Genomic DNA, 26,723 nt, shown 5'->3' on the forward strand with positions numbered 1-26,723 from the left:
TTATTTTACTTTTTAAGATAAGGTCTCTCTGGCTGTCCTAGAACTCATAATGAAAACCAGACTGACCTTGAACTCACAGAGATTCACCTTTCTCTGCCTCACTTCTGCCTCCCCAGTGCTGGGAATAAAGGTATACACCACCACACCTTGCATAAGGCTGAACCATTATGTATTCCTAAATTCTTACCAGTCATCTCCCTCTGTCTCATCAGTGACCTAGCTACAGTATGCATCCCCTGCTGCTGACACTTTGGAGGCAAACACTCTCTACTCACAGAACAGCCACCCCAAGGAATTTATATTACATCCAGCCATTCCAAAATGGTTGTTTTAGTGCAGTTTTTATTTAATTAAAAAATACATTTATACTTTCCCTTAATTTCGTTTTATTGTTATTATTTTAATTTATTATTATTATTATTATTATTATTATTATTATTATTATTATTATTATTATTATTATTATTGAGACAGGTTTTCTCTGTGTAGCCCTGGCTGTCCTGGAACTTGCTGTGTAGATGAAGCTGCCCTCAAACTGAGAGATCCACCTGCCTCTGCCTCCCAAGTGCTGGTCTTAAAGGTGTGTGCCACCACGGCTTGTCCCTTTCATTTTATGTGTATGGGGGTTTTGACTGCGTGTATGTCTGTGCATCACGTGTATGCAGTGCCCACAGAGGTTGTGGGACCGCTGTGACTGGAGTTACAGACGACCGTGAGCCACCACGTGGGTGCTGAGAATCAAACCTAGATCCTCTGCAAAAGTAGCCATTCTCTCCAGCTCCTGACGTACATGTTTTATTACACTGATTTACTTATTTGTGTATGATTGTAGATGAAGCACCATAACTTGCACGTGAAGGTCAGAGGACAGTCTTTCCAGAATTAAGATAAATTATTGGTGGGGGCTGGAGAGATGACCCAGTGGTTAAGGGCACTGATTGATCACGCATAGAACCTGGAAGAAGGAGAATTGAAGGTCAGCCCGGGCTATACAGTAAGACCCTACTTCAAAACAGACAAACAAAATCTTCTGCTTGGCTTTGGGGGCTGGGGGTAGGGGTTTGGCACACACCTTTAATCCCAGCACTTGGGAGACAGAGACAGGCAGATCTCTGAGAGTTAGAAGCCAGCCTGTCCTACAGAGAGAGTTCCAGGACACCCAGGGCAGTTACATAGAGAAACCCTGTCTTGAAAAGCCAAAAAAAAAAAAAAAAAGCTAACTTTCTTCTATGTTGAAATATTGGCAGTAGTAAGTGTTCACATAATCTATCAGCAAATGCTAACTTTGGGGAATATGATACCAACACTTATACCTAACTACATATATCAGAAGGAGTCATGTAATAAATTACCTCTAACCTTTGAACAACCAGGGGATTTGTGTCCTGTTTTCTGGCTTTCCTGCTATGTGGTATGGTGGAAACAGAATCAAATTGGAAGGCAAAAAAAAAAGTACCTGACTCCAGAATTGTGGCCTTGTTATGTTAAATGGCTCGACTTCGGTATGAATCACATTGGAGTTTTGTTTTGTTTTGGTTTGGTTTTGGTTTTTGTTTTGGTTTTGGTTTTTGGTTTTTCGAGACAGAGTTTCTCTGTGTAGTTTTGGTGCCTGTCCTGGATCTCCCGCTGTAGACCAGGCTGGCCTCGAACTCACAGAGATCCGCCTGGCTCTGCCTCACGTTGGAGTTTTTGTATTAAGACAAAGTCTGGTGTATTCCAGGCTGGCCTCCAACTCACAATGTAGCTAAAGATGACCTCGAACTTCTGATCCTCCAGCTTCCACCTCACGGGGTTGCTGGTATTACAGATGTGGGCCACTGTGCCTGGTTTAATGAAGTGCTAGGAATGAACTCAGGGCTTCCTGCATGGTAGGCTAACCTCCTACCAGCTAAGCTACATCCACCACCCGCATATTCTGCGTTAATAGATGACCTACGGGGAAATATTTACCAAGTCAACTTCTATGCATATCTGGATAGAAGATGACACAGACTTTAGTGAGTGGAAACAGTGGTTTTGCTGTTTTCTTGAAGGGACCAAAGGCAACGCATAAAACGCATCTCCTTTCTAATCCAGCACATCCCGCTAGCCCCACCCCTACTAAAGGCCTGCGAGCTTGCGATTGGTTCCTCGGCCCGCCGTCGGTTGCCGTGGAGACTCGGCGCTACGGCCCTGAGCTCATGGCGCTGTACCAGCTCTTCTCCCACCCGGCCGAGCGCGGCTATCGTGCGGGGCTCTGCTCCAAGGCCGCGCTCTTCCTACTGCTGGCCACGGCGCTCACCTACATCCCGCCCCTGCTGGTGGCCTTCCGGAGCCACGGTGAGCCTGCCTGGGCTTGGAGAGCCACATGGCTCGGCGCGGCCCTCTGGCCCAGGCCCGCTCTCTTGACCTGGCTTCCCAACCCGCCTTGTCTCTCGCAGGGTTTTGGCTGAAGCGGAGCAGCTACGAGGAGCAGCCGAGCGTGCGCTTCCAGCACCAGGTGCTGCTCGTGGCCCTGCTGGGGCCCGAGCCCGGAGCCTTCCTCGCCTGGAGCACCTTCCCCACCTTCAACAGGCTGCAGGGGGTTCACCTGCGCGTCCCCCTGGTGTCGGTGCGTGGTTCCCGCCGGGGCCCTGGGGGACAGGAGGGAGGAGTTCCAGGGATCCCAGCTTGGATCTTTGTTTTTTGGGTGGTGTTGGGGGGGGGGGGGAGTTGTTTGAGGGGAGGTCTCATGTATCCCAGGCTGGTCTTAAACTTTATAGCCAAAGACGGTCTTCAACATCTGATCCTCCGGCCTCCACCTTCCCAAGTGTTGGGATTTCAGTTATGCAACGCCATGCTCCCGTTTGTGGGGTGCTAGGAATCAAACCCAGGGCTGTGCGCTTCCGTGAGAGCACTTTACCACTGAGCTACATTCCTAGCCTCACAGCTTGGATCTCAAGGAGGCACAGGGGTTGGAAGCACAATCTCTTTGGCCTGCACATGTATAACTTTCTAGATAATAGGTGTGTTTTACCCAAGCTTCTCCGGGTGTCCCCAGAACGTCAGCCTTGCAGTCGGTGTGTTTGTCTGACAAGAGTCTAGATGACAGGGCGCGGCATCTCTGGTGCTGGTCCCTTCAGAATGGAAAGGTGGCAGTGAAAGCCGCTTTAGGGGCTTGAAGCCTGAGTTCTGTAAACTCCAGGATGTCGCTGAGTTTCCACACTGGAAGGCCAGACAGTACCAGCGTTTTTATGTGGCCTGGACGCAGGGACGGGGGCAAGCGCTGATTGGTTGAGTTCTCGGCTCCTGCTTTGGCCAAGCCACGCCTGTCAGGGTTAGGCTAACACCCACACCCCGACACACACCACCACCCCACACACTCCCACACCCCCACCCTGCTCCACATTGCAGCTGTCTTCCATGAAACTGAAGCATTTTACTGTCTGCAGTTTAGTGTTTACTTTCTCATAAGTCAAATGCTTCCTTACAGTCATCCCTTTCCCGTTCGTATTCTGAAAATACTTTCCCTTAGACTTATGGAACATCTGGCTTTCCTACTTTCACACGTGGATTCTTTCAGACACAGCTGATTAGTAGCCATATAAGGCAAACTTGTGTAGCTGATGGGGGGAAAAGAATTCAGACTTTTCCGCCAACAGCTAAATAAGAACTTTAAAATATGAAAACCTTGTTGGTCGTGTGAATAGAAATATATACACAAACTCTAATTCAGATTACTTTGCTCTTTAATTTTTCCATATATATGGAAATATATATATATACATATACATATATATGTATATATATATATATAATTTTCTGATCACAAACCTGTAAGCTCATGGGGAGATATTAAAGAGGTATAGGTTTATACGCGATGACGGAAAAGTAAAGGTTCACTGTGGTTGGTGATGTAGCAGTACTTGTTAACCAGCCTTATTAGTTTTAAGGTCTGTAGGTGGTTTAATGAAAAACGAGTGATGGATTTAACCAGTTATTTGTTGGTAAATGTTTTGTCCGTTCCTAACCTACACTTGTCATCCCAGCTGAGGCAGGAGGATTGCCCCTTCCCTGGGCTACACAGTAAACACAAGCCCATTCTGCCTCAAAAGACGATGGCGCTGGCTTGTGAAGTCAGAGAAGAACTTGAAGGAGTCCGTTTTCTCCTTCTGCCATCGCAGCGATCCAGCTCGGATTTTCAGGGCTGGCTGCCAGGGTCTTTACCTGCGGAGCTGTCTCGCCGATGACCCTTACTCCTTGGCTTTTTTTTTTTTAAAGATTTACTTATTATGTATACAGTGTTCTGCCTGCATGTACGCCTACAGGCCAGAAGAGGGCACCAGATCTCATTACAGATGGTTGTGAGCCACCATGCGGTTGCTGGGAATTGAGCTCAGGACCTCTGGAAGAGCAGTCAGTGCTCTTAACCTCTGAGCCATCTCTCCAGCCCACTCCTTGGCTTTTTAAGTTTGCCTCATTTTTTTACTATTAGAATTAATATTTGAATAACAAAATTTTGACTAAATCTTACACCTTTTTTATTCTTTTTGAGATGGGTTATTGCTATGCTGCCTGTCCAAACTGGCTTTGGCTGAAGCAATAAGCCCCATTCAGCCCCCTAAGAAGCTGGGCTACAGGCATGACCACATGCCCAGACTTAAATCGTACACCTTTAAGTGTCAATAGGAGCTTTTTGTTGAAATGTTATGCACATAAAGAAAACGAGGCAAGCAAATAATTGTTAAGTGCAGGGAAACACAACATAAGAAAAAGCAAGGAAGGAAAGGCAGTCAGCATTGTGAACAGGACTTGCCTTGTCCTGGTTACCACACTGAATACTGACTGACCAAAATATGGGTCTAGCTCAGTTGAAAGGGTGGGAGAGGAGTGTGTGTGTGATGGAGGCTGGTGGGAAGAGGGGAGCTCAGGCCCCAGCTTTCCTCAGGGAGTGTCAGTAGAGAATACTCAAAACAGAGATGGAGATACACCGAAACAGATGTCATCAAGCAACAGGTAAAAGTTTTTGCTTTGAAATCATGTGGTTTTTGTAAGACTGCTGAACTCTTTTATTCTTTAAATGATAAAGCCTCTCCCCCATGCCCCCAACACACACCCCCTTTGGATTTTTTTGAGACTGCGTGGCATGTAGCCCAGGGTGGCTTGGAACTGGATTTGTAGCCAAGGATGACCTCAAAGACTGAGCTGTGCCTGCTCAGTGCTGAGATTGTAGTCGTGGGCCACCGTGCCTGTTTTTACTACTTCTTTTTTTTTTGGTTTTTCGAGACAGGTTTTCTCTGTGTAGCCTGCTCTGGAACTCACTCTGTAGACCAGGCTGGCCTCGAACTCACACAGATCTGCCTGTCTCTGCCTCCTGAGTGTTGGGATTAAAGGCATGCGCCACCACTGCCCAGCCTGTTTTTACTTCTTCTTCTTCTTCTTCTTTTTTTTTTTTTTTTAATTGGGGTGAATTCTGGAAGATCAGAGAAGCAGAACAAGCCACAGCCACCTTACCTCGCCAGTTCCTCAGCTGATCCTGTTTCCTCAGACTGGAAGCTTCTGTGTCCTCATCCGAATGGATCTCAGCAGAACTGCTGCTCAAAAGCCTAAAAGCTTAACCAGGCCAAAAGCTTCTAGTTTCTGGTCTTCACGACTTATATACCTTTCTGCTTTCTGCCATCACTTCCTGGGATTAAAGGCATGTGTCACCATGCCTGGCTGTTTCCAGCGTGGCTTTGAACTCACAGAGATCCAGATGGATCTCTGCCTCTGGAATGCTAGGATTAAAGGTGTGAGTGCCACCATTTTCTGGCCTCTGTATCTAGTGGCTGTTCTGTCTCTGACCCCAGATGTGTTTTTACTTCTTATTTACTTACTGTGGTTCTGGTGAGCCAGCACAACGTCTCAAAATGGCTAGGCAAGTGTTCTGCCCACTGAGCTACACTCCCAGCTCCCTATCTATCTATCTATCTATCTATCTATCTATCTATCTATCTATCTATCTATCTATTTTCCGTAAGACAGGGCTTTGCAGTGTAGCACAGGTGCCGTGAACTGGTGATCCTCCTGCCTGCTCTTACTAAGCACTTGATTACAAGCAAGGCAAGACCACCACACCTGGCCCCAGCTTTATTCTTGAGCTGCTGACACAGTGGTTCTCGACCTTCCCCACGCTGCAACCCTTTAACACCGTTCTTCATGTGGTGGTGACCCCAAGCCATAAAATTATTTCTGTTGCTACTTCATAACTGTAATTTTGCCACTGTTATGAATTGTAATGTAAATATCCGATACGTAACGACCCACAGGTTGAGAACCACGGCTCTGATGCTCTAGTGAAGAGTGATTGGGTGAGAGGTCAGCGTGGAGGCAGACCTGTGTTTCCCTGTGTAGTCACTGGACTTCTTAAGGAAAAACAAGGATAAACATTGGGCTTCGTTCTTTATTTTTATTTACTCATGCACTACAACTGGCTAGTAGCTTAGTGGGCTGGAGTCGGCTTCTTATCTCTAGAACCAGAAGCCACTCCCTTGAGAGCACTGCTCCTCATCTTCCTCCACTTCTGGTACCTGGTCTAATTTCAAATTTAAGAAGCCAAGACCAATTCTCTTTAGTACTGGATGGATGTGCTATGTTCATTTTGTTTTGTTTGTTTTAAATGGTGGGGCTCTACCCTAAGGCCTTAAGTCTTCTAGGTAAGCACTCTACCACTGAGCTACAGCCCTAGCCTGGATGATTTTGCACAGCTAGGAAAACAGAGGCCTTAGTCTAGGGATTTTGTTCAGTGGTATAGTTCATGTGCAGGCCTCTGGGTTCAATCCCTTACACACACACACACACACACACACACACACACACACACACACACACTCCAAAAAAAAAACACCAGATGTGGTGACTCATGTCTGTAATCTGTAAACAATTGGGAGGCTAAAATATGAGGATCATCATGAGTTTAAGGCTAGCCAGGGCTACACAGTGAGTTACATTTCAGGTAAGGCTAAAGTGAGACCCTGCCTTAGAAGAAAGACACAGCTCCTTTTCCTAAATCTCTCTTTTAAAACGTTTTTTTAAATTAATTTATTATTTTTTCTGTATATGACTGTTTTGTTTTGCCTGCATATATGACTGTGTACCGTGTGGATGCCGTGTCCATGGAGGCTAAAAGAGGGTGTGGATCCCTGGAACTGGAGTTACAGATGGTTGTAAGCCACGATGTGGGTGCTGGGAATCAAACCCTGGTCCTCTGGAAGAGGAAGTTAAATTAAGCTATTGCTCTTAAACACTGTAGCCCACCCCCCACAATCTCTTATTGCTTATTTATAATTGTTCGGTAAATTATTTGCTTGCTTCCTGGCTGAGTGCTTGACTTGAGAATGATTTCAAGATGTATTTAAAAAATAATCACTGAGCACTGGCCCTGGAGCTACTGCCGCAACTGTCACTGCTGTTAAAAAGACCCTCTGTGGTTTTTGTGTATTGGTGCTGTAGTTCCCTCTTCAAGAGAGACATCTAACGGCCAAAGTATAAAAATGGCTGTTGTATCTGCAAGGAATTCTGGGAAAGTAAATCATTGGTGTGTAGTAGAATATTACTTTAAGATGTGTTACATTTGTTTATGCTGTGGAACATTTGCTTAATGATGCAAAAAAAATTAATCACTGTTACTGGAGAGGTGGCTCAGTGGTTGGGAGTGCTTGCTGCTTTTGCAGACAACCTGAGTTCAGTTCTCAGCATCCATATTAGGTAGTTAACAACCAACCATAATTTCAGTTTCAGGAAATCTGATGCTCTCTTTTGGCCTCTGCAGAAATCCAAACTCATATGCAAACACATACAGAGATACATATACACATACACATAAAGAAAAATAAAATATTTTTAAATGAATTAATGACTCTAAGTACCAAAAAAGAAATTAGAAGGCAATCTACAAAATATTTTTAAGAATGACCACCTTGTTATGTGCTGCTCCTGTAACCCTGCCTATTTGCCCACCACATCCTCCATTTGGAAAACCCCTAACCCTGAGTGATAAAAACCTTGTCTTCCTCACATCCAGTGCTGACCTCTTAAACCCTGCCTTAGGGGAAGGCAGCCCATGTACACAAATAAAAAAGCTTACTTTAATCAATTAAAAAAAATAAAAGAAAATCTCAATTAAAAAAAACAAAGCCGGGTGGTGGTGGCGCACGCCTTTAATTCCAGCACTCGGGAGGCAGAGGCAGGCAGATCTCTGTGAGTTCGAGGCCAGCCTGGTCTGCAGAGTGAGTTCCAGAACAACCAGGGCTAAATGGTAAAACCTTGTCTCGAAATACAACACAAAACAAAAATCCATAGATATCTAAAACGAGATAATTATATAAAATGGTAAAGTCACTTTGGATGACAATTAAATAGTTTAGCAATTCTTCAAAAGCTAAACTTCAAAGTACTTATATATAACCCAACATTTAGTAGATAAACTAAAATCTATTTCACTGGCTAGGACCAAGTATGTAAGACACAGACATGAATTTTTTTTTGAGTTGTGTCTTGCTCTCTTTGTATTGATATCCAGGCTGGTTTGCTGAACTTGTGATCTTCCTACCACAGCCCCATTAATACCTGACCTTACAGGGATGCACTACTGTGCCCAGCTGGACACTGTTCACATGATATATTATATATATATATATAATTATTATTCTGAGACAAGGCCTTACATAGCCCAGACCAGCCAGCCTCCTGTATTCTGGGATTGCAAGCACTCACCACCACACTTGGTTTATATGGTGCTGTGAGTTGAACCCAGGGCTTCATGCATGCTCAACAAATGCTCTACCAACTAAGCTAAATCATCAGCCCACCTTTTATCATTTTTTAAAATAATTTTTTTCTTTTGTTTTATGTACATTGGTGTTTTCCCTGCATGTATGTCTGTGTGAGGATGTCAAGATCTTAGAGTTACAGACAGTTGTGAGCTGACCTGTGGGTGCTGGAAATTGAACCGGGGTCCTCTGGAATAACAGCCAGTGCTCTTAACTGCTGAGACATCTCTACAGCCCTCCATTTTTTCACTTTTTAAAGAGCAGGTTTTATGGCATGTGAATTGTGTCTCCAGTATTCATAAAAGCAGACAGACAGTAGCCTAGTGATGTGATACAAGTGAGGTCATAAAAGTCCCTGTTGACTCTCTCTGGCTTATCTTCTCACCCCTATCTCCCTGTACACAGAATAAGCACTTTATTGTTAGATAGCATATTTAAAGTCCTTTCTATGGTATTTGGCCTGTAATAAACAGTAAATGTTAGCTACTAATTTTGAAAGCAATATATACCTTCTTTTATTCTCACAGTAATCGTGTGAGGTGGAGGTCATGCTGCCATTTTACATATGAAGAGGTAGACTGGGAAGGGCTCCTTTGCCCTGTGAACGGTGTCTAGCTGGGCATAACGGTGCGTGGCTGTACTGTCCACTACTCACGAGGACAAGTTCAACAAGCCAGCCTGGGTGTCAATACATAGCAAGATACAATCCAAAATATCCATATTTGTATTTTATATGCTTAATCCTATTCGGTCAAATACTTTTTTTTTTTTTTTTTTTCCGAGACAGGGTTTCTCTGTGTAGCTTTGTGCCTTTCCTGGATCTCGCTCTGTAGACCAGTCTGGCCTTGAATTCACAGAGATCCACCTGCCTCTGCCTCCCAGTGCTGGGATTAAAGGCGTGGGCCACCACCGCCTGTCAGTCAAATACTTTTATTTTAGCTCTGACCATAGATCTGGGCTGGCTTCACTGTAGCTAGAGAGTTTTCTCTCCAGGTCCTGCCAAGCCCCAGCAGTCCCATAGCCCACATATAAAATAAACACACAGACGCTTATATTATTTAAACTGTTTGGCCTAATGGCTCAGGCTTCTTGCTAACTGTTCTTATATCTTAAATTAACCCATTTCTATAAATCTATACCTTGCCACGTGACTCGTGGCTTACCGGCATCTTCACATGCTGTTTGTCATGGCTGTGGCTGGCAGTATCTCTCCCCTTCCTGGTCTCTCAATTCTCCTCTCTGTTAGTCCCGCCTATACTTCCTGCCTGGCCACTGGCCAATCAGTGTTTTATTTATTGACCAATCAGAGCAACACATTTGACATACAGACCATCCCACAGCACTTCACTCTTCACAATGTTTAGAAAACTGTCCAAGGAGTCACAGACACCATGGTAGTATTGTTGTTTTTGGTTTTTCGAGACAAGGTTTCTCTGTGTAGCCCTGGCTGTCCTGGATCTCACTCTATAGACCATGCTGGCCTTGAACTCACAGAGATCCACCTGCCTCTGTCTCCTGAGCCCTGGGATCAAAGGCGTGCACCACCACGTCCCTACTGGAGGCCCTGTTTTTTTTTTTTAATTAAGGAAATTTTTTCATTCATTTTACACACCAGTCAAAGATTCCCCACTTCCATCTTCCAGCCAGAGGCCCTGATTTTAAGGTCAAAGTTTGATCAACATTGGTAGTGGCTAATTGGGGAAAGTGTTCAGAAGTCACAGACAGCCTTGTTACTGCTCTCGTCAACTCGCCTAGAACAGTGTCTCCAAGAGCCCTATTTTCTTTTAATGTTTTAGAGTCTGTTTTTAGTTTGTTTGCTTTTGGGGGTTTTGTTTTGGTTTTTTGAGACAGGGTTTCTCGATATAGTCCTGGGTGTCCTGGAACTCGCTTTGTAGACCTGTCTGGCCTCTTAACTCACAGAGATCAACCTGCTTCTACCCACTAAGTGCTGGGATTAAAGGCGTGTGCCATCACCACCCAGCCTTTTTTTCTTCTCTGAATTCTAGATTTATTTTACGTGTATGAGTGTTTTTAAAAACCACAGAAACTGAGCCAGTTAGCTGGCCCAGCAGACAACGGTGTTTGCCACCAAGCCCGATAACTCGTGTTTCGTCCCCAGAACCCACATGGTAGAAGAAGAGAACTGTCTCCTGTAAGCTGTCCTCTGACCTCCGCTCACGTGCACACACTTGTATAAGTATAACTTCTTAAATTGACTTATCTTTATTTTATGTACATTGTTGGTTTGCCTGTATGTGTGCCAATGTGAGGATGCCGGATCCTCTGGAACTGGAGTCACAGACAGTTATGAGCTGCCAGGTGGGTGCTAGGAATTGAACCCAGGCCCTCTGGAAGAGCAACCAGTGCTCTTAACCACTGAGCCAACTCTCCAGCCCCATAAATGTAATTTTTAAAGTTCCAAATTATACATATATTTCATAAAACAAAGTAGTGTGATTTATGAATTTTCTTAACCAGATGTCAATCAGATTTTAGGAACTGAGCTAAAATTATTGTTGAGGTATCAGCTCTCTGAATGTCTACTCTTTGAAAAACAAAAAATACATTTAGTTTATGTGTGTGGGTGTTTTGCCCACTTGTATGTTCTGGGCACCGTGGATATGCAGTGTCCCTAGAAGCCAGCAGTGGATCCCCTGGGACTGGAGTTATAAACAGTTGTAAGCTCCATGTCGGTGCTAGGAATTGAACTTGGGTCTTCTGGAAGAGCAGTCAGGACTTTTAAGAGCTAAGCTGTCTCTCCAGTTCCCCCTGGATGACTGCTTTTATCACTGTTTGTATCAGTCACTGTTAGGGTTTGAACATGGTATGTCCCCCAGAGGCTCATGTTTGAACACGTGGTGTTCAGTGGCTGGTGTTGTTTGGGAAGGCTGTGGAGCCTTTCAAAGGTGAACCTTGCTGGCAGAAGTCTGTCATGGGAAGCCAGCTTTGACTCATCCATATGCAAAGAGTCTCTTCTTCCTCAGCCTTCCTCACTGTCCAGGTGCCTGACGCCACCCACACTCAGCACACAAACCCTTGGTTAGCCTGGATCACCCTCCACCCAAACCCCCAGATATCCGGGTGCTTCTATTGCCATGGTGCCAGCAGGTTAGATCATCCCAAACACCTCCCGTAAAAATCTCTGTTAATTTCCACCCTCTCCATTCTCCCATTTTAGCCTGCTTCATTTTTCTCTGTGTCCCTGGGCAATTACCTGGTGCTGTTTTGTATGTATTTGGTACTTTTCCCAGTACAATGCTACCTTTATACAAAATGATGTTTCCTGCCCAGCATCTTTGGGGTTTTTGTTTGTGTGTGTGTGTATACATGGAAGTCAGAAGACAAATCTTAGTGTCAGTTCTCTCCTTCAGTTATGTGAGTCCTGAGGATCAAACCCAGGTCATTAGGCTTGGCAGCAGGCACCTTTACCAAGTGAGCCATCTCGCTGGCCCTATTATTATTATTTTAAGATTAATTTCTATTATTTTGATTTGTGTGTGCACATGAGTGTAAGTACCTATGGAGGCCAGAGGGCATTGGATTCCATGGACCTAGAGCTACAGGTGGTTGTGAGGCACCCAGTGTGAGTGCTGGGAACCAAGCTCTGGTCCTCTGGAAGAGCAGCACACAGGACTCTTAACTGATGAATTAACTCTCCACCTCCTGTAAGACAAAAACAGGTTTCTGTCTGCAGTTAAGACAGTTAAGAATAGGCCGGGCGGTGGTGGCGCATGCCTTTAATCCCAGCACTCGGGAGGCAGGGGCAGGCGGATCTCTGTGAGTTCGAGGCCAGCCTGGTCTACAGAGCGAGATCCAGGAAAGGCGCAAAGCTACACAGAGAAACCCTGTCTCGAAAAAACAAAATAATAATAATTAAAAAAAAAAAAAGACAGTTAAGAATAAGTTCTGCCGGGCAGCGGTGGTGCCCACTTTAATCCCAGCACTTAGGGGGCAGAGGCAGGTGGATCTCTGTGAGTTCAAGGCCAGACTGGTCTACAGAGCGAGATCCAGGACAGCCAAGGTTGTTACACAGAAAAACCCTGTCTCGAAAAAACCAAAAACAAACAAACAAACAAACAAACAACCCAAAGAATAAGTTCCTGTGCAGGTTAAGGTTTCTGTTTGTTGTTAAATAGTCCAAGAATAAGTTACTGTTTATCCTTGCAAGTTAAGGTTCCTTTTCTTGTTCTTTCTTTCTTTCTTTCTTTTTTTCTTTTTTTAAAGATCTATTTAATGTATATGAGTGCTTTATCTATAAGACACCTTTATGCCAAAAGAGAACATCATCCCAATATAGATGGTTGTGAGCCACCATGTGGTTGCTGGGAATTGAACTCAGGTCCTCTGGAAGATCAGCCAGTGCTCTTAACCTCCCCAACAAGTTAAAGTTTCTATTTGTAGTTAAGAATATGAGACTGGAGAGATGGCTCAGTGGTTAAGAGCACTGGCTACTCTTCCAGAGGACCTGGGTTCAATTCCCAGCACACATGTGGCAGTTCACACCTGTCTGTTACTGCAAGCTCTGACACCCTCACACAGACATACATGCAGGCAAAATACCAATGCACATAAGATAAAAATAAATTATGAAAAAAAAAAAGAAGAAGAAGTTCCTAGCCAGGTCCCCCCCCAAAAAAAGTTCCTGTTTCTTAGAGCTGGTGTAAACTGCAAAATATGTTTTTCAACCTACATTAAATTTGCAACTCTATTCACAGGATATATATCCTTACCCTTGTTCCTTTCCTAGTATTTTTCTTTTTTTTTTCTTTAAAGATTTATTATATATGTAGTGTTCTGCCTGCATAGATGCCTGCCTACCAGAAGAGGGCACCAGATCTCATTACAGGTGGTTGTGAGCTGCCATGTGGTTTCCGGGAATTGAACTCAGGACCCCTAGAAGAGTAGTCAGTATTCCTAACCTCTGAGCCATCTCTCCAGCCCATTTTTTGTTGTTTTGTTTTTTTGAGGCAAGGTTTCTCTGTACAACAGCCTTGGCTGTCCTGGAACTCACTTTGTAGACCAGCCTGGCCTCAAACTCAAAGAGATTGCCTGTCTCTGCTTTCTGAGTAGTGGGATTAAAGGTGTGCACTACCACATCATGCCCAAGCTCATTGTATTTTTCTTTCTTTTTTGGTTTTTTCGAGACAGGGTTTCTCTGTGTAGTTTTGGTGCCTGTCCTGGATCTCACTCTGTAGACCAGGCTGGCCTCGAACTCACAGAGATCCACCTGCCTCTGCCTCCCTAGTGCTGGAATTAAAGGGGTGCGCCACCACTGCCCGGCTCGTTGTATTTTTCTAACAATGTATAACAGCCAACTCTCTCACCCCCATAATACTTTATCTCTCCCATAAAAGGGACCTTAAGAGGTTAACAGGGGCTGCTCTCTAAAATCTCAATGTAGGGAAAAGCAGGTAGGCTGGCCAGTCCCAGATGCACCCCAAAATATAGCTTGCCTTATTCAGACAATTGGCTTGTTTTTCCTCTTCGAAGTTCACAGGTTTAATACTCCCTCATTGTTAGTTTTTTGAGATGAGAGGTGCTGTATAACCTAGGCTGGCCTCAAACCTTGCTGTGTAGTTGAGGAAGACCTTAAACTCCTGATCCATTGTCTCTGCCTTCCAAGTGCTAGGATCACAGGTGTGCACCACCATGCCCAGATCTTTTATTCATTCATTCATTCATCCATTTATCTATCTATCTATCTATCTACTTTTGACGCAGGGTCTCACTCTGTAGTCTAGGCAGGCCTTGCACTCCATGTAGCTCAGGGTGGCCTCAAATTTGTAGTGATCCTTCTGCCTCAGGCTCCCCATATGCTGAGTTTCTCGTCTGTACAATGTGGATAGCACTTGTTCTCTGTCTGAGGCTTCACACGTACTGTACAGATCAAATGAAGTGAGTTCCTCTCCTTCCCACAACCTGCTGGAATCTGCACCCTCCTGGCAGTTCTCTCCTGGCCCCCCTGCCCTTGTAAATTGAGAAGCGTGGTCTTTATTTTCCTGTCCAGCCCTAGCGTCCAGGAGACAGTCTGGCCCCCATAGGCTCACAAGGAGTGGCACTATTAGAAGGTGTGGTCTTGTTGGAGGAAGTGGTCACTAGTGGCAGGCTTTGAGGTTTCAGAAACTCAAGTGAAGCCTAGTGTCTCTTTCTCTTTCTGCTACCTGCTGATTCAGATGTAGAACTCTCAGCTACTTCTCTAGCACCATGTCTGCCTATATGTCACCATGCTTCCCACCATAACAATAATGGACTAAACCTCTGAACTGTAAACCAGCCCAAATTAAATGTTTTCCTTTCTGAGAGTTGCCATGGTCATGGTGTCTCTTCACAACAATAAAACCCTAACTAAGACAGAAGTTGGTATAAGGGACTGGGATATCATTGTAATACACCTGACCTTGCTTTTTTTTGGAGGAATGTGGACTTTGAGACTTCGGGTTAAGAAAGCATTAGAAAGCTTTAAGCATGGCTTAATGAGCTATATTAGTAGGAACAGAGAAGACAGTGGTGCTGAGGGTGATTTGAACAGTGGGGGCCTGCTTCAAAAGGCTTCAGAAGAGAGGATTATTAGTATGTGGCCTAGAGATTGATCTTGTGATATTTTGGCAAAAAATGTGGCTGTTTTCTGACCTTGTCAAAAAAAAAAAATCTGCCTGAGATTAAATTGAAGAGTTTGGATTAACAGCTTTGACAGAGGAAATCTCAAAACAGCCTATTATAGACTGTTGTGTGGTTACTAGTGTTCACTCTTATACAGATTTTATAATGAAAAAGAGCAAGCTGAGCAAATAAAAATACAAAATGTACAGTTCAAGGAGAAAAGGGGCATCAGGAAGTGTGAGTAGATTAAAGAAAAGCCTGCTGCTAAGTGGAATAAAGCAAGAGGTGACCTCAGAGCAAGACCCCATCCAGCTAAGTTTCCAACTTGGAAAAGAAATTAAAGAAAAGCTTAGAGCCAGGTATAGTGGTGCACACCTTTAATCCCAGAACTCCAGAGGCAGAGTGAAGCAGATGCCTAAGTTCAAAGCCAGGCTGGTTTTGAACAGAGCTAGTTCCAGGACAGCCAAGCTTAGGTAGTGAAGATAACCATCAGAAACAGAAAGCTGGTGAAGATGTAATTGAATGAGGGGACCATGTTCCAGCCCCAGCAAGCTGCAGAACCTGGCAGCTTCGGCCATGTGGTTCTGGCTTTAGAGTCAAGGATAAAAGAAAGGGGTTATGGAATCTCCTTCTACAACTAAGGAAAACTTCTAAGGCCACGCATGTTTCAGGGGTGTCCCTGCTTGGAGGTCTAGAGAGGTCATTTCATGAAGCTGTGAAGGTGAAGCCACCCCCAAGATACTGGAGATGCCAGAGTCGTGAGATACTTTGTCAAGGAGAGCTACTAACAGGGAATGGAACCAGCCCAAGAGAGAGAAGTGTGTGCAGTCAACAAAGCTGAAAGGAGTTGGAGATCTGAAGAGAGCTTTGACATCAGACATGGAGATGTAGAGTTTGGAGTTTGCCCCGCTGGTTTTTTGGTCTTGCTTTAGTCTAGTGTTTCTTCACTGTGCTCCCTTCCCTACATTTTGGAATGGATGTATATCCTGTGCCATTATATATTGGAAATATGTGATCTGTTTTTCATTTTTATTTTATAGGGGAGTACAGTTAAAAGATTACCATGAATCTCAGAAGAGACTTTGAACATTGGGCTTTTAAGCAAGTTTGAGACTTATAGATTGTGGGTACTTTTGAAGTTGGACTAAATGCATTTTGCATTATGATATAGTTACAAACCTAGGGGACGCCAGAGAGTGGAATGTAGTAGTTTAAATAAAAATGGCCTCCATCGGCCCATAGGATGTGGCACTATTAGGTGTGGCCTTGTTGGAGTAGATGTGGCTTTGTTGGAGGAAGTGGTCACTGGCACAGGCTTTGAGTTCTCAGATGCTCAAGCCACGCTAATGTGACAGTTACTTCCTGCTGCCTACACATCTGGATATAATACTTTTAGCTCCTTCTCTAGTACCATGTCTGCCTGCATGCTGCCGTGCTTCCCAGTGCAGCAATAATGAATTGAACCTCTGAACTGTAAGCCAGCCCCAACTAAACGCTTTCTTTTATAGGAGTTGCCATAGTCATGGCGTCTCTTCACAGAAATAGAAACCAGAACTAAGACAACCCTCTTCCTTATAGCAGCAGAAGCTAACCCACTTCTGACCCAGAGGCCGCTTTCCCATCCCATTCATATTGACTAATACATAAGTGCCTCTGCGGCTTTCTCCGCAGCCCTGTTCCCTCCTCCCCCCGGAAGCTGATGAGCTAGGACAAGGAGAGTAGTAGAAGCCAGTGGAGGAAGGACAGTAGATGATAACAAGCCTAAGAAAAGGACATTGTTGCCTTGAAGGAAAGAAATCACTGAAAGGCTCTGAAAGCAGCTATCCTGACCCCAACCTTGCTCACTTGAGAAACAAAAACACTTCTTCACAGAGTGGTATTAGTATGAAACAAAATGAGTGAGCTTAGCATCAAAGTGCAGGTGTGTGCCAGTGCTCTCCCTTCTGCTGGCCACTGGCAGCTCACTGTGATGTAGCTGGGACTGGCAGCACCAGCTAGTGACTTATTTTTAATTGCCCACATAGGACTTGTAGGCTGTGACTTTCCTTATGCCCTCCTCTGATTTTTGTCAAATATTCGTGGTCTTGGTATCTTATTGATCTTGCTCAGCTTCCTTTTTTACTTTATTGATTGATGCTAAAAAATAAACAAGGTTTAGAGCTTTGACATGAACAATGAGATGGATAGTCCAGCCTCAAGGATCTGAAGCAAAGGTACCTGTAGTTTAAGGATGTATAAATAGGGGCTGGAGCAGGGCTGGAGAGATGGCTCAGCAACTAAGAAGTCTTCCAGAGGACCCGGGTTCAATTCCCAGCACCCACATGGCAGCTCACAACTGTCCAGTTCCAGGGGATCTGACATCTTCAAACCAATGCACATAAAATTAAATAAATTATTAGCCGGGCAGTGGTGGTGCATGCCTTTAATCCCAGCACTTGGGAGGCAGAGGCAGGCGGATCTCTGTGAGTTCGAGGCCAGCTGGGTCTACAGAGTGAGTTCCAGGGCAGGCTCCAAAGAGAGAAACCCTGTTTGAAAAAACAAAAAACAAAAAACAAACAAACCAAAAAAAAATAGAGGCTGGAGCAAAGAATCAGTGGTGAAGAGCACTGGCTGCTCTTGGAGTGGACCTGCGTTTAGTTCCCAGTACCCACATGACGGCTCACAGCCATCTGTAACATCTTCCTGAAGTGCTCTTCTGACCTCTGTGGGTTCTAGGCATGCATTTAGTGCACATACATATGTGCAGGCAAACATTTATAACCATAAAATAAAAATAAATTTTAAAGAAATGTATAAATAGAGCTTGGTGGATTTCTTTAGTTTGCTTGGTAAATGCATGATGATTAGAATTAGATTTTCCCCCCATTTAAACAAGCTGACTTAGGGATGGAACTGCCACATAGTAGTGATGCACTTGCCTGACATGTAGGAGGTCCCAGGTCCAATACTTAGCACTCTAAAGAAAGACAAAAGCAGTGAGAGGTAGAGAGGGAGAGGAAAAAGCAATCTCTCCCTAGGGGCTGGAGACATGGCTCTGTGATTAAGAGCACATACTGTTCTTGCAGAGGACCCAAGTTAAGTTGCAGCACCTTCATCAGGTAGCTCACTATCACCTTTAATTCAAGCTCTAGAGCATCCAACAATGTCTTCTGGCTTGCACAGGCACATACATGTGCATATGTGTAGTCACAGATACACATATACATAAATAACAATTGTTTGTTTTTCAAATCAGGGTTTCTCTGTGTAGCCCTGGCTGTCTTGGAACTCACTCTGTAGACCAAGCTGGCCTTGAACTCAGAGATCTGTTGGTCTCTGCCTCCTGAGTTCTGGGATTAAAAAGTGTGTACCACCACCACCCAGATATAACAATTCTTTTTTTTTTTTTAAAGATTTATTTTATTTATTATGTATACAGTGTTCTGCCTGCATGTGTCTTTGCAGGCCAGAAGAGGGCACCAGATCTAATTGCAGGTGGTTGTGAGCCACCATATGGTTGCTGGGAATTGAACTCAGGACCTCTGGAAGAGCAGCCAGTGCTCTTAACCACTGAGCCATCTCCCCAGCCCATTTTTTTAAGATTTATTTATTTATTTATTATGTATACAGTGTTCTGCCTGCATGCCAGAAGAGGGCACCAGATCTCACTATAGATCTCATTATAGGTGCCCGTGAGCCACCATGTGGTTGCTGGGAATTCAACTGAGGACTTCTAGACTTCTAGAAGAGCAGCCAGTGCTCTTAACCTCTGAGCCATCTCTCCAGCCTCAGATATAACAATTCTAAAAATAAATAGATAGATAGATAGATAGATAGATAGATAGATAGATAGATAGATAGGTAGGTAGGTAGGTAGGTAGATAGATAGATAGATAGATAGATAGATAGATAGATAGATAGATAGATAGATAAATAAATCTCTTTCTTTGGCCTTCGTAGACCAGAGAAGAAGACCGGAACCAGGATGGGAAAATGGATGTGCTCCATTTTAAACTTGAACTTCCCCTTCAAGCCACAGAGAATGTTCTCGGTGTGCAGCTCATTCTGACCTTCTCCTACCAACTTCATGTGAGTCAGTCCTCTCCTTTTCCTCCTTTCTAGGGAGAACCACACCACAGACGGCACTTATGGAATATTGTTGGGGATTTAACGTAGACAAATTGAGTATTTTTCATTGGGGGTAATATTAAATTATTTGAGTAACTATTAATAGGTCAGAGGGTTCTGGGCAGGAAGGGTCCTGTGTGGGCTAGCCCAGGTGGCCAGGCTGTCAGCTTCAGCTGCAGACAGGTGGCTGGTGAAACCCCCAGGCTCTGCAGACCGGCCAATGGCGGCTCTCTTTTTAATGATTTCAGAGGATGTCAACGTTTGTGATGCAGAGCATGGCGTTTCTTCAGTCCTCCTTTGCTGTTCCCGGGTCACAGTTATATGTGAATGGCGACCTGAGGCTGCAGCAGAAGCAGCCGCTGAGCTACCGTGGCCTGGATATCAGATACAATGTAAGGATGCTTCTTGTGGTCTAGCTCCTTTGTGCCTGTGTTTATCACATTCTTTGAAGGAAGAGAAATTTGCGCTTAGAAACAGCATTTAGATCTTCTTATGTATATGAGTATTTTGCCTAAATATACGTATGTGCACCACAGATGTGCAGTGCTGGATCCAAGCCCAGGTCCTTTGGAAGAGCAGTGCTCTTAACCACTGAACTCTCTCTCCAGCCCCATCATGAATTCTTACAAAATGCAGAAAGGGAGTTGGAGAGCTGGCTCGGTGGTTAAGAACACTGGCTATTCTTCCGGAGGACCCAAGACTGATTTCCAGCACCCAGATGGCAGCTTCCAGGCACGTAATCCCCTCTCCAGTGGATCCAGCTCTCTCTCCCGGCCTCCTTACATGCTGCACACACAAAGTGCACAGAAATACATGCAGGTAAAACACACATACACATGAAGAAGAAGAATTTTTAAAAAGGTCTAAAAGACACACCTTGGTTTATACCCTGAAAGAGGGGAGACTGAAGAAGTAACTTGTTGCTCTCAGGCGCACATCTTCCCAGTGTGCTCTGTGTTAGTTTATCGTTTGCTGTGGCCAAATATCTGAAGAGACAACCGAAAGGAGGGGGGAATTGGTTTTGCTCACAGTTTCAGAGGTTTTAGTCCATTCTGGTGGGAGAGAGGGGACTAAAGAGCTTCTCACACCATGACCAGCAGGGGGCAGAGTAGAGCAAGATGCAGTGTGTCGTCACCCCCCCCCACACACACACACACACACACACAAGGTCCCAGTGCCTTGCTTCCTCCAACCAGGCCCCACCTTCAACAGCTCCACTCCCCCAAACCACCCAATGTCTGTTCACATTTGAATTCATCAGTGGGTCAAACCACAGATCAGGCCTGAGCCCTCCTGTCCTAATCATTTCTGGAAATGCCTTACACCCAGAGGTGTTCTCTACTAAAACCTCCCAAATGTTGCTCAGGCCAAGCAATTTGACTGTCAAGATTGACTGTCACATCTTTCAAATGATCTTGTAAAATGCCTATGTAAATACATTTTCAAAGAAATAGTTACCACTTATTGAACAGGTGACATATGCCAGCCCAGAGTGAGACAGTTTACAGATGGGTGTGGTGGCATGCCTGCCCTAGTAGTCCCCTGAGGTGGGAGGATCACTTGAGGCCAGGAATTAGAAAGACTAGCCTTGGTAACTGAGCAACACCCCATCTCAAACAGAAGTTAAAAAAAAAAAAAAAAAAAAAAAAAGGCGTATATGTCACGTTTTTTCAGTCTCCATGACGTAAATGAGCAACACCTCATCTCAAACAGAAATAAAAAAGCGGTTTATATGTCACGTTTTTCAGTCTCCATGGTGGCTTCCTGAGTCACCTGCTGGCTCAGCCCTCAGCACTGTCCGTACAACAGCCCTATGGCCATGGCACATGCCAGCAGGACCAGGGTGGAGGGCACATACTTAAAGCTGCACGGTTAGCATACTCTGTTGTCCTCGAACAGTAATGGGAGGAAAACGGTTGTTTTTATATAAAAATCAACTAGACACATGGGGGAAAGAAGTTTAGCCATCTCCCAGCTCTCCAGCCTCTGTTCTTTCCTCATTCCCTTTGTCTCATTCAGGCACACACATGGGCCCTTCTGCTGCTCTGTGAACCCACGAAGTGAGTGTGTGTGTGTGTGTGTGTGTGTGTGTGTGTGTGTGTGTGTGTATGTGTGTGCGTGCGCATGTGTGTGTGTGTGTGTGTGTGCACGCGCGAGTGTGCGTGCGCATGTGTGTGTGTGTGTGTGTGTGTGTGTGTGTGTGTGTGTGTGTGTGCGTGTGTATGTGATGAAACCTGTGGTACGTACGTGGACATTAGCCCTTATTTCTATCACCATAAAAGAGTTTGTTCATCCCTGAAGAACCGATCACTGAAACAGGACTGGGGAGATTTTCGGTTCCCAGCACCCGCATCAGGTTGCTTACAACCACCTGTAACTTTAACTCCAGGGGGATCCAATGCCTCTGGCCTCCATGGACACCTGTACTCACATGTGCATGTTTACTCCCACCCTTCACACACACACACACACACACACACACACACACACACACACACACACACCTATAAATAATAAAAATAAAACTCTAAAAAAATGATGACTGAAATAGTAATAGGTCACAAGAATAAGAGTTCGGTTTCTGGGCTTCGGGTAATCTCCAGGATTGAGCCTGGGTGAGCAGCAGGGTGGAAAAAAGTGGGGAGGGGAGTGCTCATAGCTTGTCCTCCTACCTTGCCCCAGGTATCTGTGATCAATGGGACTAGTCCTTTTGCCCATGACTACGACCTCACACACATTGTTGCTGCCTATCAGGAAAGGAATGGTGAGTTACCAGGAGAGGCCACTGGGCCACTGCTCACAGACTTCCCAGGTTGTGGGCTCCATGAAAACAAACAGCTGGAATGCTTTCCAAGATGGAAATCACAAACCCAGTGGAGGCTCATTGATGGGCGGTAGATGGGCTTGCCAGATTGTCCTGTGTCCTGTCCTCAAAGCCACATCCTTCCCCACTTACCACCTATAGCCCAGCGGGTTAGTGATCACTCGCCTTGTTTATCCCATCACTTGGCTGGTTTCCTCTTACTAATGTGTATTTAAGCCTAATTGAGTTATCCCTCATAGTACACCTATTAAAAAAATCCAGTGACAATTTACTGTCCTCAGTTTCCAGACAACTGTGGATGATGTGTGTCAGACAGTCTACATTTCTAGCCTGACTACAGATAGTGTTTATCCTAGAGGAGCATCCCCATGCTTGACTTAGCGCACCAGGCTGGTTGATGGTCTAACATTTTTCCTAAAGGCATCAAAATTGTTTCTTGGCAGCAAGACACTATAGGTGATACCCACTGACATTTCACAAGTGGAAGGCTTACAATTCTAGTATGTCTTAATAAATCTGACAACCATTGGCCTGAAAATCAACTCTTTTTCTCTTTATTTCATTAACTCTTTGTCCATATATAAATAGTTTATACAACTTTCATTCTTTGGGGCTGAGAATATAGTTCAACTGGGAGAGCTCTTGCCTAGTATGCACAATACCTAGGTTCAGTCGCCAGTACCACATAAAGCCATAAAGCATGGTAGCATACACTTACACATTTGTAGCCCCAGCCCTCCGGAGGGAGAGACAGAAGCATCAGAAAGTCACGGTAACATAGCGAGTCGGAGGCCGGCTTGAGTTACACGAGATGCTGTCAAAAAAAGGAGCCAGTGAGATGGCTCAGTGGGTAAAAGCTTTTTCAATAAGCTTGGTGATCTAAGTTCTATACCTAGGACTCACGTGGTGGAGGGAGAGAGCTGGTACAGCTACACACACACATTAAATAAGTGAATGTATTTAAAGGGGACATGGCTGGTGACATGGATCAGCAGTTAAGAGTGCTGGCTGCTGGCAGGGTGGTGGTGGCGGCGGTGGCACACGCCTTTAATCCCAGCACTTGGGAGGCAAAGGCAGGCAGATCTCTGAGTTCCAGGCCAGCCACGGCTGCACAGAGAAACTGTGTCTCAGAAAAGAAAAATAGGGGCTGGAGAGATGGCTCAGAGGTTAAGGGCACTGACCACTCTTCCAGAGGTCCTGAGTTCAATTCCCAGCAACCACATGGTGGCTCACAACCATCTATAAAGAGATCAGGTGCCCTCTTCTGACCTATAGGCATACATACAAGCAGAACTCTGTATAAATGATAATTTTTTTAAAGGAAAAAGAGTGCTGCTAGTTTTCCAGATTACTGGGGTTCCCAGAAGCCATGGTAGGCAGCTCTCAGTTGCCTGTAATACCACCTCCAGGGGCCACAACACATCTGTCCTCCACAGACACCCGCACACACAAGAGCACACACACACAAATAAATAATACTTAGAAACAAACACTCTGGGATCCAAGTTCTTATTTATTTAATTATATAATAAAAATATTTCCCCTACTCTGCTACACCATTTTAATTGCTACTTTTTCTAGAAACATAGTATTTCTTCAGTTAGCTCTTCAGCATTGGTAGACCACATTGATCCTTTGCAAGTTTTTGACATATCATAGCAGAAGTAGTTTGGCAAGTATTTTTAATAATGTGTAAGCAACTTTTCACATTCAATTGCTCTTTCCACTTTGAAATGCAGAATAGCCCCCTGCATTCAAAGACTTTACTTATATTTTGGATTAATGATTAAATGTTTGTGTTGCAGTTACTACCGTCCTGAGTGACCCCAACCCAATCTGGCTGGTGGGCAGGGCCGCCGAAGCTCCTTTTGTGATCAATGCTGTCATCCGATATCCTGTGGAAGTCATTTCATATCCTTTCTGTTAGCCAGTCAGCGGTGGCTCATTCCCACTAAGAAAGGAAGGGCTCCTTAGCTATCCCAAGTAGGAACAGATGTGGGACTCACAAGATAGGAAATTGCTGCAGCTCTGTAGCCCCCACACAAATGACTGCTATTCCCACAGAAAAGAAAAATCCATTTCCTGTTTCTTTCTAAGCAATTCTTCTGGGTCAGAATTATCCATATTTATATCTTAATAATCTCTGGTTATCCATTTTATCTGAAGAGTATTTGAAATATTCTTTCTATTTCCCGTCTGACCTGAACTTTGGGTAACCGTTTCTTACATGTAGCTGTGACCTCCTTAACATTTTATACTTATCAGCCAGGCTTCTGGGAGATGATAAAGTTTGCCTGGGTTCAGTATGTCAGCATCCTACTCATCTTCATCTGGGTGTTTGAAAGAATCAAAATCTTCGTGTTTCAGAACCAAGTAGTGACCTCCATTCCTGTAGCCGTGCCCCAGGGAGAGCTGGGTAAAGAGCACTTATCCTGAGAAGACCACATCAGGAGACTCTGAGGGACCATGGCTACCTCATCCCCAGCTTCTGAGAACTGTGACTTTACAACATTTCTGCAAAGAGCCTGCTGGACACTTTCAGGCTCGAGTGTTTCCCCCTCAGAGACAAAGAATGGTTCTTTCAACTGCACAAACCCTGTGCCTTCAAAGCACCAAGGAAATCACAAGGACGAGTTTGTGGAAAGGTCCCAGGGTTACTAGAGGCTATGATTTTTGTTTTGTTTTGTTTTTGGTTTTGGTTTGGCCTTGAATTTCAGGAGAAAATTGCAGTCAGCTCATACATCTTTGAGAGAGTCCCACCTCTGGTCAATGAAGACTTTACCCCTTTTGAACTGGGCTGCCTGTGCGTTCCTCCTCCTGTTATAAGCTACTTTTTAGCTTCTTCAGGGCCCTCACGAGAAATACGCAAGTCCCTAGTACTTTCTACTCCTACGTGTCTACACATTGTCCATTCAGAACTTTGATTTCAGAACTGAAGCCTTTAACTGGAGAACTGAAGGGGGCAGGGCAGGGCCTAAATACATGAGTCCCAGAAACATGTGCATGCGGGTGGGTAACTTAAGGGCAGGAGGAGCAGACACCTGCCCTCAGGCTAATAGATGGGAGTCTGTCATCAGCTCAGCTGAACAGCCCTCTGTTCCTGCCCTACTGTGGCTGGCTCTGTGCCCTGTTTCTTGCCCTCTGTCTGTGCCCCCGGGATGGCGGCTGAAGTCAGAAGTACTGTTTTATTTGGTCTGGCCCCCCACCCCCAATAGCAGGGAAGGACATCAGGCTTCTAACAACAGGTTCTTTCTCTCTGGTCCTCACTCAGCAGCCTGGCCACTTGCCACTCCTCCCCTTGATGGCCTTCCCCCTTTCTGAAAGGATCTGGGTGACCGAGGGGTTGGTGGCGGTGTTGGCTTCCATTGCCTGACAACCGCAGGGTTTATTTGGAGGCTGAGCCAAAAACTCAGTTGCTTGCAGTTCCCTGACTAAGGAACAGGGTATTTGGCAGAAGGGAAGCTTTGGGGAAGCACGAGGAGCAGGTAAAGAGGAGGCTAAGCAGGGCATCTACCAGAGTGACAAGCAGCCCAGCCAGGGAGCCCTCCAATCTAAAGAAGTATCCACGAAGAACGTGGCCAGAACAAGCTTCTACCTTGGCTCTGTTTATGATGTCACCATGTCATTAGCCCTGGAAGGACATACCTACCCCTACCACCCCATGCCTCATGTCTAACCCCAAACACACTCCTCAGTATATGTCTTAGTTTACCTTGGAGACTCAGTTCTGATTTCCAGAGTACCTTTCTGTCAGACTGAGCAAAATAAGAATTTTGAAAACAAAGCTATTTTGAAGTATTCAAGCAGAAAAATTCCCTAGTACTAGTTTCTCTGATTTCACATGTACAGCTATTTATATGCCTGTGATTTTTTTCTGGCAATTTAAATGAAAAATGGCCTCTGATTTCAATTTCAAAAAGGTTATGAGAAAGTTAGGGATGTAGCTCAGTTAGGGAAGAGTGCTTGCCTGGCATGCACAGAGCCCTGGGTTCCATCCCCAGCGTCATTTAAAAACTTCATGGAGTCTGTAATCCCAGCACCCTGGAGGTAGAGGCAGAAGGATCAGAAATTCAAGACCATTCTTGAGTTAGAACCCAGCCTGGGATACTTGAGACCTTGTCTCATTAAAATAAAATAAGGAGATGGGGGTGAGAGTGTGATCAGAATATACTGTATGGGAAAAAAGATAACAAGATTCAGAAAGATGACCAAAGATGCAGACTACTTTGCATTATATTAAACTATCCTGTGTAAAATTTGTATAGAGAACTCAATGAGGTTTTATAAGTTTCTAATTAAAATGTCTGGAAAAGAGGTTTCCTGTGGCTTCTGAAAGGCGGGGGCCTTGGATGGGGGAAGGATAGGGAGGGCAGAGACTGCACATGATTCTGAGAGACTCTTCAACAGCTGTGCTCTGGCAATGA

At 44.8% G+C, this 26,723-nt stretch overlaps 2 protein-coding genes across 3 annotated transcripts in view; both read left to right on the forward strand.

Moving 5' to 3' along the window:
- The first annotated feature begins 2,144 nt into the window (after window positions 1–2,144).
- On the forward strand, window positions 2,145–26,613 carry Tmem231 (transmembrane protein 231). Its single transcript, XM_052727822.1, has 7 exons — window positions 2,145–2,319; window positions 2,421–2,590; window positions 19,308–19,436; window positions 19,724–19,867; window positions 22,158–22,239; window positions 24,105–24,210; window positions 24,558–26,613. Exons 1-7 carry the CDS (start codon window positions 2,181–2,183, stop codon window positions 24,733–24,735), a joined length of 948 nt encoding a protein of 315 aa, XP_052583782.1. The 5' UTR covers window positions 2,145–2,180; the 3' UTR covers window positions 24,736–26,613.
- The window catches only part of LOC128103424 (carbohydrate sulfotransferase 5), a 45,711-nt gene continuing 21,465 nt past the window's right edge, over window positions 2,478–26,723 (forward strand). Inside the window, exon 1 of one of the 2 annotated variants that reach the window (XM_052727819.1) lies at window positions 2,478–2,590. The gene's annotated coding sequence lies outside the window, so the exon portion shown is untranslated. The remainder of the gene's footprint in view (window positions 2,591–26,723) is intronic. The other variant, XM_052727821.1, reaches the window with a different exon arrangement.

This window comes from Peromyscus californicus, unplaced genomic scaffold (genome assembly GCF_007827085.1).
Source record: "Peromyscus californicus insignis strain IS unplaced genomic scaffold, ASM782708v3 Scaffold_8__1_contigs__length_139910024, whole genome shotgun sequence".
NCBI lineage: Eukaryota > Metazoa > Chordata > Mammalia > Rodentia > Cricetidae > Peromyscus > Peromyscus californicus.